The sequence below is a fragment of the Lonchura striata genome, chromosome 2 (genome assembly GCF_050655825.1).
Source record: "Lonchura striata isolate lonStrDom1 chromosome 2, ASM5065582v1, whole genome shotgun sequence".
Classification (NCBI taxonomy): domain Eukaryota; kingdom Metazoa; phylum Chordata; class Aves; order Passeriformes; family Estrildidae; genus Lonchura; species Lonchura striata.
In genome coordinates, this window is record NC_140704.1 from 88,249,514 (window position 1) to 88,263,431 (window position 13,918).

Genomic DNA, 13,918 nt, shown 5'->3' on the forward strand with positions numbered 1-13,918 from the left:
AGTCATCAGCATGGAGATCACCAAGTCTTCTTGGTCAAACACCCTCACTGTAAGAAAGGAGGCATTCACCCCAGCCATGCCTTCAGCAAATTTCTCTGATCGTCTCAGTCTGCCTTGGAGCCAACAGTCTGACAGATTCATCTCTAAACTTTCTCTTCAGAAAGAGATCTCTCTGTTTTGTATTTCACCAGCATAACACAGCAGGAGACATGTATCCTGGCCCAAAAATTTCTGCACTATTGCCATAGGGAGGAAGGGTTGAGAGGGTTTTTTGTTTTGCTTTGTTTAGTAGTTTTCTTAAACAGAAAGTTTATAGAGATACACAATGGTAGAAAGATATTACCACAAACATAAATACTGTATTAGTAGACATCTTGGCTCCTACAATAATGGAAACAAATTAGATCTCTTTCAATAGTTTCACTTCAGCTACATACTAAAAACCATCTTAAAGAAATTCCATGTCTTTTCACTTATGCCTCAAGTGGTTTTAACTTATGTCTTTATCCCACATTTAATGCCTTTTTTTGTTTGGTTGGTTTTTTGTTTTTTTTTTAGTAAATGTTCCAATGTCATCTGGCAAGTCTGGTCACTGTTCCCAACTTTAATTTCAACACCCACATGCACAAAGCTTCAAGTACCCTTCAGCTTAATTCACTAACCTCCTCCCTCCCCTGAGTCAAGAATTATGTACCATCAATCAAAGCACATTTATGGTACTTAGAAGCTGCATCATCTCTCATCACTGCCATGTCATAGGCTGCACACAAACAAGTCAATTTACAGAAAGGCTACCCATCATAGCAAAGTAATACCCTATGGTTTACCCAATGCATTAGGATACAATCTCACATATGTTCTCATTTCAGTCTTGACTTCATCTCTGCAGAACTGGCTCTCAATATCATGAACAAAGCTGAAGTGAGACTTCATCTTCAAAAAGACCATGCACACTACTAAGCAGATCTCAACCACATATTTGACAGAAGTTCTGCAACAGCAATATCCTCATTTTGCTGATGGGGAAAATATAGGCAGACATTTACAGTTATTTGTTTAATTCCACGTAGAAGCTAATTCACTGAACAAGGGCTTCTAACTCTTTGCCCTGCTCCACACAGACAGGCACATTGGCCAACCTCAACAAGTATTTCCCAACTTTTGCACAAAGTGGGTTGTGGGGTGGAGAGTCCATGGCTGCTTCTGCATGCTCATGTAAAGAAGCAAACACTTGTCATCATCCTGCCATGATTTCTGCTGTCCAGTTATTCTGAGCAGCTTATGGATGTCTGAGCCATTGATGGTTAGCTACCACCACATGGGAGACAGGTCTGCTACTGCCATTATCATGTCCTAGAGTTTGCAACCCCTCATTCCCATCTGTGCCTAAGAGTCTATGCAACCCCACAGCGCAGGCTGTGCATGTTTGTTACTCCATGCAACTTCCAAAAGGAGTGAAAAATAACCAACCCCCCAACAAGGAACCCTGCTACCTATAAACCTGCCAGCCAACCCACGGTCAATCACATTATTTCAGCAAGGACTGGCTGTAAATACAGGCAGGACACTCTGCAGAGATGCAGGGCTTACAGAAAGAACCAGGAAATTCCTGTAATCAAAGTCTATACCATTTCTCAGTCTTTTTGGTATCTGAAGTCTGACTTCATTCATGAATCTTAAAATAATTTTTTAAACATAGAAAATCATGTTGATACTTAAAGGTAACTGCCACTTTCACATTCACTCAAAACCACAGAAGTTTATTAGGCAAGTATTTTTAGTTACATCCTTTTTTTTTTTTTTTTTTGATACACCGCAGTGTATGTTCTTTTTGACATAACTGAGCTAAGGTATACTTGCTGATATAGACCATGAGTGCACTCCAGCATAATTTGTTTGTCTCAACTAGAAGAGATACATTCCCATGCTAGAAAAATCCTAAAATCGGCAGTCCTTGACTTCCCAGTCATCTGAGAGAACCAGTCCTTATTTTATATACAGATTAGAAAAGACATTTCTAAGGAAGATCATGTTTAAGCTATAACTTGAACTGGGCATTTTCCTCTCAGCAGTACAGTGTGTTATGTCTCTATGTGACAATCCCATTTTTCTAGTACTTAAGCTCCATAAAATTGTTTTAATGTGCAGAACATTATATTAAAAATTTACACGAATTCTATACTTGTTCAGACTGCTTAAGCTAAATTTGCTATAATACTGTCAGCCAAATTTTAAAATCCATTTAATTTTTAAGCACAAGGACAACTTTTGTTTAGCATTTATAATTTTTCCTCTCATTAAAACCAACTAGCAAGTGTGAAAAAGAGGAGCACAAAGTAGTTGAATCAAGGAATACTAAAGCACCAGAAGCCTTTAGGAGCACCAGAAGCCTGAAGTAGAAGTGCAGTATCAGAAATGCGCCCCATTTCACTATTGCAAACAAGTCTTACCTCACACTCATTCTATTTCCCAGCCATAGAAATGTTACAGAGATAGACATTACTTGGTTGTTATTTTATTTAATAATTTTTATTTTTTTAAAAAAAGAAGCAAGGTGAATTTCTGTATTAATTTCTAAGATGATAAAAGCTCTCCTTTACAGATGAAGCTCATAAAAAAGTAAATTAACTTATACTTTTTTTCACCTGAGGCACTGGAAAGAAGAGACAGAAACCAAAGGTTAGGACACTTATTAGGACAAACAATGGAAGGAAACTAAGAGCTGTACTGCCTGTTCTCCACTCTCTCACTACTTTGACGGACACCAAAAATATAACTTTGAAGGTCAGGGGAAACCAGAAATCTAAAATTCGGATATACATCTCTCAGAATTGTTTGCAGACAAGAGGGCTGCACTATGTCAACTATTAAAAATCACCTGCATGGGTGGTCAGAGACAGAGCAAAAATCAGTTCAGGGATAGGAGCAAATGAGGACTTTATCTGATTAAATGGATTTCATTTTGAAAAAAAAAAAAAAAAAAAAAAATCTGATTCCAAAATTGTTAAATGGTAGGGCTGTTAAAAAGCTTCTTGCAAAGATGAAGTCTAACCAGTATAAATTCAGGGAGCAGTTTCTGACATTATATCTGCCCCTACTTGACCACACCACTCCTACCACACTCTTGGAAATAAGTTTCATAGAAAATGGGGTCCATTTTCCCCCATCATCTTCAGAAAGCACAGAGGCATACTTAACACTGTTCTCTTGAAAAATCTGTCTGTTTTTACTAAAGCAGAGTGATTTATAAAATAAAATAGCCTCCCCTCAACAGTTACAGTGATCTCAAACATTCCATGTGCTCCAGATAAATTACAATCAGTTTCTGACAGATAATACTCTTAAAAGTCTGAATAAGTACAATACATTTATTTCAGATTTGAACACAGTCATGAAACCAGATTAAAGCCCTAGAGCTTTCTATGTAATCAGATACTGAAAGTCAGTTCTCTTTTCACTAAAGCTGACCTTGCACAGTGACATTGTACTTTTATCACAAAAATTAGAGATACTTCTTAAAATAATATTTTCAAAATATATAACAGTATAGTTGCAGTGAATATGGATTGTTTCCATCTCCAAATATATCCTTCCCCTTTATATATCAAACTGCCTTTTAAACTTAGAATTTGATTTTGGTTAAGGTGTCAGAATTCAAAGTTAATATTCTGATGTTGCAGAGACATTGTTTTTACTGTACAACTGTTATTGTTAAAGCATAATTAAAAGCAAAACTATATAATAAATCAACTTTCTTAGCTGGAAAGCTCATTAGTATTGAACCTATTTTAAGTGCCCACAGCCATGTTTTGACATTTGGCTATAACACCTTCACTAAAAGGTTCAAAAGGCTCTTTATACATAAAGATAAATATACTTAAAACATTTCCCCTAACAGAGAATACGCAAAATCCAAGAACGCAAAGGAAGAGGGTGTAGTAGTACAGGCAAGAATTCAACTCAGCCATGTTAAAAATGTCACCTAGAAGCTATCAAAAGAGCCTGGAAACTGGACGGAAACTACTAATTTCCATCCTTTTGCTCTAACATGTTGACAGTAGAAATTTAGTCAGATTACAAAATAAAACATAGAGGCAAAACACTTATGCCAGAGAACATAAGAGCTCATCCCATGATTTTACAGTTAACTTTCACTGATTAAATTAGAAGAGGATATTTTGTGTCACTAAGCTCAATTTTGGACCACTAACTCAAATGGAAGAAAAATGCTGCCCAGTAGGCAGAGGAAGACCTGAGATCAGAAGTGCCCAATACCTGTTGGACAGTATAAATAACTGATTTTAAATTACTTTAAAAATAGTGTAATCTATCACATTTAACTTCAACACATTGCTTTAGCAATGGAATGGTGCCATTTGCTAAGCAAATATACTTAGAGAGGAGGGAGTGCACCACCCATAGGATAACACTTTTATTCCCTCATGAAAGACATGAGATAAACACAAGAAATGAGCTCAGCTCTGATACCTGGGAGAAACACCTCATCACAAGGTGGATACTGAACCACTGGTTTCCCTCAGATATCTGAATTTCCCCAGGCACACCATTTCAAACAGATGCGTCAGACCTGTGAGCTCAAGCCCAAGAAAGGGAATGCCTGGAACAACATCATCCCCATGAAGGGCTTGCAGGCTGCTCCCCTCCAGCATTCCCACAATTCAAGGCACTCTCCCTCCCAAGGAGTCACCAGCCAGGCTGTGCCCGCACACAGGTGCCTGCTCAGCGACAGCCCCAGTGACCCAACACCACTGGAGTGGTGGCAGTGGCACAGAAAGCGTCTGTGCCACCAGAGCCGTGCCTCACAGAGCTGGCACATGGCTGGGGGAGCTGCCAAACGTGAGCAGATCCATGATGTGAACACTGGCCTCCTGCAGACACTCCCAACAGACCAGCGTGCTTAGGTACCCACCCCTGGCACCCCAGCCCCTCACCAAGAGCCCCCTGTCCTGACTATATGATGTTTTCACCGCCAATCGTCTATTCTGGTTATGCTGAATAAGTTTTGCACTTTAAGACTGGTTCCAAGAGTGAAGTGGGGAAGAGAAGCACGCAGTTTGTTTTCAGACACTGCACTCACTCCTCCACATTCCTGCTCCCGGACTGTGTTGTCTGCAGACTGACAGACAGCAGAACAGAGCTCTCCTTTGCTTTTAGTCAGTTTTTAGCTAGCTGAGGCAAAGAGGCTCCCTGGACTATGGGTTCTGGACTGAAAACCCAGAAGAGCACCTGGAACTTGCACCTGTAGCCCTGCCGGGCCTGGGCCATGGCATTTCCAGTGCCAGAGGGACTGATAAGAAGGGACTGAGTGAGCCAAGCTACAGCCCAGGGAGGGGACTTTGCATTTGTCTCTCTTTTGGAGCGGCAAGAGGTTTTATTGTTCAGTATTGTTCAATTTTTTTTGTTGTTCTTCTTTTTGTGTTGGTGAATGCTTTGCCTGTCAAAAAACACTTTCCTTCCACTTTTTCTCTAAGGATGTCTTTTTCCCAAACCAGTTGGGAGAGAGGCTGATTGAATCTGCTTTCTAGAGAAAGCCCTTCAGAGGCTTTCTCCCAAATTTGCCCTGAATCAGGACATCCCCAAATCGTGCTGCTCCCCCTGTGCTGTGTTTGCACAATAGCTGCAGCACAGGGATGAAATTTTCCACCAGATGTCCCCGAGTGCACACCCACCAACAAACAGAGAGGGCATCCCATGCTGCCTCTTGCATTACCCAGCCAAAGGATGCAAAGACTACAGTTGATTTTCTCCAGTGGCAGCAGGAAATGCATATATTTTCATATTAAAAACTAAAGTGAATTAAAATCAAATTAACATTTGATTTTACAATTGATTTTGCAGTGTCTCTCTCTATTTGACTTGTGGCGAGTTTCTTAAAGAGTCACCACTGTACCCTTATGCTAGTACTAAGCTAACTTGTTTCCAAGGAGGCAACACATAAGGGGTAAGGGAAGTAAACACCCCCTTTTCTGAGACAGATCCGTAAAAAATCACGAGAAGCTCATCACCCTATTATGCCCTATTTACACCTTCCCCTCCCAAAGCCTAAGACAAGAATTTAACAATAACAAGAAAGGAGACTAATCACCCTGAATTCACGCCTTGTGAATTTATTCCCCTCTGTGCCATGGTAACAGCAGATACAAATCTTGAAAGAGAAGCTGGAGGAACACCTATCTGCAGTATTAAAAAAAATCCCAAACCACTATTTCAGTTGTCATACACCCATACAGTTTCAGTCCCTGAGGGATGAGTATGGTGTATTGTGGTCTATCTTGAGCAAGGAAGCCAGTCCAACCCCAGCTCTTCCAATGCAACTGCTCTGACCCAGCAAACATCTTCCTCCAGCACAGCAAGAAGGTCCTCACAAACCTGTTAATAACTTTACCATTCCTCCATATGCCACAGGAAAAGAAAAAAAAAAAGTTTAAAATTAATTTTTAATATTGTGGTACTTCTTGGTTTAGGCTTACTTAAAATTCTTAGTTTTTTCTACATCTCATCTTGTAAAACTTCCAATGAACAAAGGCCCCAAAGCAAACCCTATACAAGCAGCACAGTGGGCTCCTTCCCTGCACTGAATTCACTGAATACTGTCCTGTCAGAGAAATTCAACAGATTGACACACTGATTCCTGAGATTATAAACAGGCTTAAAATACCATGTTTGGCAACTCTGAGATATTACAATGGTTTTTTATTCATATCATGTGGCTTCAGAGGAACACAATTAATTTTAAATACGTCCAAAACTGATTATTTGTAAGCTGATATTAAAAAGTTGATACGTAAAAAATAAAATTAAAAATAAAATTTAAAAATACAATAAAAATGAAACAAAATCCATCAGTTACTTACAATTTATTTTCTTTGAATATGCTACAGTTTAAATATCTTTTGGTCTGTTTCTTTTCATTTCACTGTTTTCACTCAATCTTCATTACATTATGTACAGTCTCTTCCAGCTAAACTTGATCAGTTCAGTTCATGTGTCTCCTGTAGCTCACTGCAGATCTCTGAAACAATCTGTACTAAACACCCATCTACTCTCTTCTCTTTTCATAATTTTTTTTTCAGAGTTCTGTCAGCCCAAGGGTTTGGAAACTAATCTAATGAGGGAAGTTAAACTTCTACACAGCTATTATGGGTGCCCTCCTACTAGCCATGCTAACGAGATTCATCACCAAATATAAATGGAAGCATTCTCCAAAAGAAAACAAAGGTACTGTAATGAGCTAGGCAGGAAGCAGGGCCTCCGCTGGCGTAAGATTAGTCAGTGTAAATCATTTTGGCACTAATGGTGGCTTTTCTAAGGCTGGACAATGACAACAACATTTATACAAAGCACAAGAATTCATTAATGTCTGGCAGTATTGTCTGTGAAATACAAACAATGTTTGTTTTTTATTCTACACTTTCAATTCAGTAACAGCTGGATTCTGCAAAAAACATGGATTGGTTCTGATACACCAGATAACTAGCTCATCCCAGTCAGATCCCACAAATGAAGCATTTCAGAAGCAGCACTGTTACTAAACACTCCTCCTTAGCTACAGAATGAATAACAACATCACCTCAACCTCCCATGTCTATCCTGAGGCAAACACAGAAGAAAATATATTAAAAGCAAGTAATAACAGTGATGGAGAAAAAGAGTGCTACATAGTATTATTTCTCTGGGCTGAATCTTAGGCATTGCAATACTTCATAATACACCCATGCTCATTCAAAGGTCTGCCTGTATTTACACGGGCTTATAGCTTTTGGACACAGAACTGTTCCAGTGTGCTGGAAGGGAAGTTTTCATTATGCTGACATTTACTGTCTCTCTAAAAATTAATGTATTAATGACTAGCCAGCAAGGTACAGGACAGCATCCACCTCAAGAGTTGACTGCAATATGACACAAGTTTTGGAAGATGCCCTGAATCTCACTGGTTTCACTGGGAGCCAAGTGGTCTGTACATACAGTCAGGAAATCTAATGCCCACTCAATCCACAACCAAAGCTTGTTCATCGTCTCACTACCAGCAAGACTTCCTACCACCACCAACCAAGAAATACCAAAGGCTGTTGAGAAAGGACAGCTGTTGGCTGAAACCTTATCAACATTTCCTTTCTTCTGCTGGAACCACCTGACTGTGGAGCCAGAAGTACCAAAAGGTTCAGCTCAGCTCATCTGCAAACTGCAGTTTTAAAAAGCATCAAGTCCAGCAAGAGTTGAGAGCACCTTGGGAAAGGGAGACTTTGTGTGAATGCATTAATAAAAGGAAAATAAATCTTTCATCACAGACCCATGGCAAAACACATTTGTACAGAAACTGACAATCATCCCATCAGTACATACACACAGAAAGTGCAAGCACTGCATGTCTAATACTTCTAAGAGGTAAGGTGACAGAACATAACCTTATTTATGCCTGGCTTTAAAATTCTGAATAAGAAGTGGCTATGCAATCTCAAAAAGTACATGTCAAGTACCAATAAAAAGCATTGCCCATAAACTTCACATCTGGGACTGAAGTTGGCAGTATTTGCTGCCTGCTAGAAAAACAAACAGAAAAAATTAACTCCAAAATATGCATCAGTGTGCAAAGAAAACCCCAGAAGTATGGGAGTAAGAAGAGAAACAGCAGTGGCATGGTGGGCAGGCTAAAACCCCCAAAGTCCAAGAGTCAGCAAACTCTGTTGGGCTTAGAGTTTTCTGCAGCATAGTACATTTTGCCATCACAATTCATATAGCAAAGCTCTTCCACAGTAGCACAGGGAAAGCAACATGATAGCTTTGTCTTGCTACTGAGACACATTCAAGGTTAAATTTGGTGGCATCACACAGCAGCAGTACAGAGCAGCCAAGTGGAACAGAAAGAAGCTGCACTGCCAGGATACTTGGGTGAGGGAGGAGAAGCAGCAGCAGCCTTTGGGAAGGGACAAGGGAGAACAAATGGTAGTCTATCACCTCTATGGAAGGCCTCTAAATGGCATCCCTGTGTGAATGGAAGGGTTGGAAGTAAAATCACTACTACAGGTCCTCAGCTCTGCCCCTCACTACTGGACAGCGTACAAGTGCTGTAGGCTAACACTGCAGCACACTTGTCATTGCAAAATTTTAAACATTTATAACTGCTGAATCTTTTGCAAAGTGAGAAGGAAAAAATTTTGAAAAGAACAATATCTGTCATTGCCTCCTAAGCATGCTCTCACTTCCTCTTGGTGTTTTTGAAGATGGCAAATAATTGTCTTGCTTGTATCTTCATCTCCTACCCTTTCCTCTTCAGAAAAGCCACATAGTTTGCACACATTCATTTTTCTTCTTCAAGCCTAGAGGCTTTCCTATAGCTTCTGGAAGAACTGTTCCAGAAATACTTAGACTTACTAGTTATTAAATGCCAAATTCTGGCTGGCTGTTCTTAACTTTCTCTAACATATAATAGGTATCTGAAGCATATCTATTCCTTTACATTAGTGGATACTAATATTGTTCAGCAAGACAACTTGTTCTTTCCTATTACATTTGATTTATGTAGTATCCTATGAGAATATAGGATAGTTCACACTCCTTGCATTTAGTACTTTTACTTGCCCAATTAGCAGAACCATTGAAAAGTGATAAACTAAATAATGGCTTAGATGTAAAAATACTTATTATTAAGTAAGCAAATTTATTAGCATACCTACACAAAAGCAGTTATTAAACTATTTCTAGGAAAAAATACTATTCCATCTGCATTCAATTTTGCACATTAGTTTCACATGAAATCTTCCTATTCTAAAGACTCCTCACTTTACTGAACTATCTTCTGCTCCCCAATCTTTACAAGATATTCTTTTGAAAGAAGAAGCTGAAGAGTTATAAAGCATCTGCTTGTGTAAAAACAATAATTCAGCAGGAAACACGTACTTGAAATACCCTTCACAAGAAAGGGTTTATTCATGCGGGGACAGTTGGCAGGGCTATCTCAGTCTCCACTTGAATGCTCTTTTTCCAGTTTGTGTTAAAGGAATTCAGATGCCTGGGAAGAAGCTAATCACCATTTTTATTGGCTGTGGAAAGCAGTCTTGGTTCAGAACTGCAGGTGCTTGTATCGAAAGCTCTCCCAGTGAAAAGCGAAGGACCACAAGTTAATGTTCAACAGAAGCTGGCAAATCTGCTGCGCTCACTGAGCAAGGTGGTCAGGTGTGAATTGCAAGTGCACACATAAAACAACATAACAACTAGGGCTGCTCAAAGTTCAGCTGCAGTGCTTAACGCACAATACACTAAAGAGAAAAAGGCACAGAACATCTAACATAGGAATTATTTTAGCCAATTCTAATCCTTTCCCAATTTCTGTTCATGCCAGTCACAGAAAGCTTTAGGTCTCCTAATAGGCATGTGCTTAAGTCAGCAAGTAATGTTGCATTTAGCTGGAAGCAAAAAACTGCCATAGTCTGTTCCAAACATCTTTTTCATCAACATAATCAAGGTATACCACCAAACATTAATTTGCAGTGGTTCTGCAACTTGCTTCTGGATACAGGTTTACTGTTTTAAGCTTTAAACCAGTATCAGTGTCAGCCAGGCTTTAATAGAAAGTAATAGATAACAAAGTTTAGTATAAGACTAAACAAAAACAAAGCAAATAGTGGCAAGAGAATGCAAAAATCCATTTCATGTCAATTACCTCATCTTCCTAATTACTATTTGACTAATATGACTGTATGGGAGCTAGTTCAGACCATGCCACAACTCCCCGAGATGAAGCTCTTCATGTTGTATTTTTCTATGTTCTATTCCTTAATCTGGAATTCTAGAATACATGTCAGCTCTAAAAATACTTGTACATTCAAGTTCTTGGACAAGAATATTTATTTCATATGCTATGAAAAGAGCGCAGAGGCTCCTACTTGGGCAGAGGAAACACTCGAGACGTGACATAACATCACGCTTATGGCAACTTCCATTTCTAAGAGGGTACCAAAGCAGCAGGGATCTTGCTTCCCTCCAACACTGCAAAAAGGCAGAACTCCTACAGCCCAGCTCAACATTAAAGGCCACCATTAAGCATTTAAGTTTCAATTCTTAATCCAGACCACTAACACAACAGCATCAAGATTGATACTGCACTATGTATTTACTGCAGCAACAAAAGTAGAATTATAGCAGAAAAAGTGGATTTGATTACCATCAGTCAGGTGATATAGAAGGAAAATCCCAAACAAATTGTGGATGCATTAGCAATCTTTGCTTCAAGAAGTACTGGGGAAAAACATTAAATGGGTCTTGCTTGAGCAACAGGCATTGGTACCCCATATGCAAACCATTTTCTTTAAAGACAGCTGTTTCCTAAATTAATTTGAACATTTGTCTCAATGTGGCTGAGAAAGAGACACATGTCAGGTGATACTGTATGGATTCTTTTGCAGTACAACAATACTGATAGAGGAAAAGAAGGATCTGAAAAGGAAGTGGGAAGATGTCAGGCTGCAAAGCTGGCATTCTTCCATCCAGAGTATTACCTATTTCTTCTATAAATGCTCAAACTTCAAAATCAGCAGACACATGCATTGTAACACATGAACCTGGATCACACAGGATATGCTTCCCGCCCCTCTCGCCCCCCAGATCCCTTGATTAAAGGGGGATATTTACAAATAGCTTCAGAAGTCACATGTATAGATCTGTTCCACAATTTGGACATCCCAACATAGGTGAAAATAATATAACAAACATTATTAATTCTAAAACACATGAAAAATTCAACTTCTAAAATGTATTCTGTGCAAGTAAACATGCCACTACACACTGCCTGTGTTATTGTAAGTTTTAGACTGGATTACATTGCAACCTGTTGCCTTCTCTTTTTAATTGAAAGCAAAGCTTTAGAAAACACCAGAACACTTGGAGCATGGAAAGGGGAGCAAGTTAAAATACAATCCTCATTACACTCTGGGACTTGTTTGTGCAACTTTAATTGTCATGATAATCTACAAGTCATGAAATTTGACTCTTGCTGCCCTTGACAAAATAAAAAAAAAAGCTGAATTTTTAAAGGAAAAGTTAAGCATGTCATATTTGGCAAATATTTTAAGTAATATGCTTGTAATTTTTTTGTTTCAATAGTCTTGTTCTGCCTCTTAGTTGTTGCACTGATGAAACAACATTTGAAGATGACCTTCAAGGATTTGGCTTCAAATTAAACCATCAGGAAGCCTGAGGGTAAGAGGGTTCACTGCTTAAAAGAACACTATTACCAATTATTTCAAACCTAAAACAATAAAGCTGAGCTGAACAGTCTCTGTAATAATTGTAACTGTTGTCTTTTAGGTCTCTGAACAGACAGAAATCAGTGAAGACAGAATTTTGAGACTTGTTTTAGCTTTTTATGAATGTCCTGTTGAATTACAGAAGCTAAACTATTACACATACATTACAACATCTAGTGAGCTAATTTCTGTCATGGAAAGCAAGTAAACATGTTGGGGATTTTTTCTTCTCCTCCTGCAAACATTGAGCCAGAGCTTGTCTTACAGTAGCCAAAGATTTTTTTTAAATGCAACTTTAACATTGCAAATGTTGAATTTAATGTCAGTATTTTCCTCCTCACCACTCATAAAAATAGGAGAATGTCCCTATCACCAAGGATGGTAATCCTATCTTGGACTACAAGGTTTGAGATGCATACAAGTTCTTCATCACCTTCACTCACAGCTCAAAGTTCAGTAGTGACAAAGCCCAGTTTCTTCAGCTCTCCTTCTCCAGCCATCCAGAACATTTTCTTCTTCCCCCAGTGAGGAGAAACAGCCATGGGGGCAAAACCATGCCTGCACTCGCCTGAGAAGCCTGGATTTCCACATGCTATTCCTTACCTTGGTGGTTCAGGGAGATGCGGTTAGATGGTTCTTGGAAACCCTGTTCCACCAGATCCCGCCGACCATGAGCTGAAGTCTGATCTACATTGTCCTAAAAACAGAAGAGCACAATATCTTATTAAAACCAGGCATTCTGTACTCCCTGCAAGCTACATTACATGGAGTCAACCACCAACACAAAACAAAACCCTGCCATGCCTCTGAAAGGAGAAACCAATGTCAGAGAAGGTGGGGGAACTGATCACAGGGGACGGACACTAGGCTGTCACATTAATACGTGTGGCATGGATCCAGAATCTATGACTGTGCTGTTGGCTCATCTGTAGACCAGTTTGTGTTTCAAACAGAGAAACAGTGATGTAAATTAACTTCCTAGTTTAACAAAAGTTTCTTCTTGCATCAAATTATGCGTAGGCTTGGGGCTTTGTTTTCTTTAATTCCAAGTCTGTGGCTTAGGGCTTTGTAACTAATTAACTGGACTGAAACAGATTCAGTAGTGAACTACTAAACCTCAAGAGAAATCAGAAGTTCAGTTTAGATAAACATCCATAGCTCTGGATGCCAACCTGTTGTTTTTTCATACTGGAATTCTCACAAGATCAAGTTTCATGAAGCTTTAACATAAACTGAATTTGGCTAGGTCTAAAATACCACAGTTTCTCACAGATCTTGGCAAAGAAGATAACTAGGAGAAAGCAGGAATATTTAAATATAAACAAGAAAATAGGAAAAGCAAGGTAAGTCAAATTTTAGAAGAATGACAAGGAGATTTAGAGCAGGTGCATGGTGTTACAAACCTGGCATACCTTAGCATACACCAGTTAAGGGGGGTATGGAAAAGTGCACAAAGTTGACTGTATTGATGTATCACCAAGCATAAGCTGCCATGGCGATATACATGACTATACACATGATCCCACTCTGCCCCAAGTGTGGGCTAAATACACAATGGCATGACCTGCTTTTATGTCAAAACACAGGAACCACTTTCATGGCAAATGACATTGTAATTAAGGCAGAGCAGACACAAGCACACAGCAAGCGGCAAT

At 39.2% G+C, this 13,918-nt stretch overlaps 1 protein-coding gene across 8 annotated transcripts in view; it reads right to left on the minus strand.

Annotated features, from left to right (window-relative positions):
- GRB10 (growth factor receptor bound protein 10) overlaps positions 1-13,918 on the minus strand; it is a 144,191-nt gene that overhangs the window by 70,622 nt on the left and 59,651 nt on the right. For all 8 annotated transcript variants that reach the window (XR_014952793.1, XR_014952792.1, XM_021546879.4 and 5 more), the window contains one exon: positions 12,867-12,960. Coding sequence is in view for 6 of the 8 variants with exons in the window: in XM_021546879.4 (XP_021402554.1) it covers positions 12,867-12,960 (94 nt within the window). In the remaining 2 variants the exon portion in view is untranslated. The remainder of the gene's footprint in view (positions 1-12,866; positions 12,961-13,918) is intronic.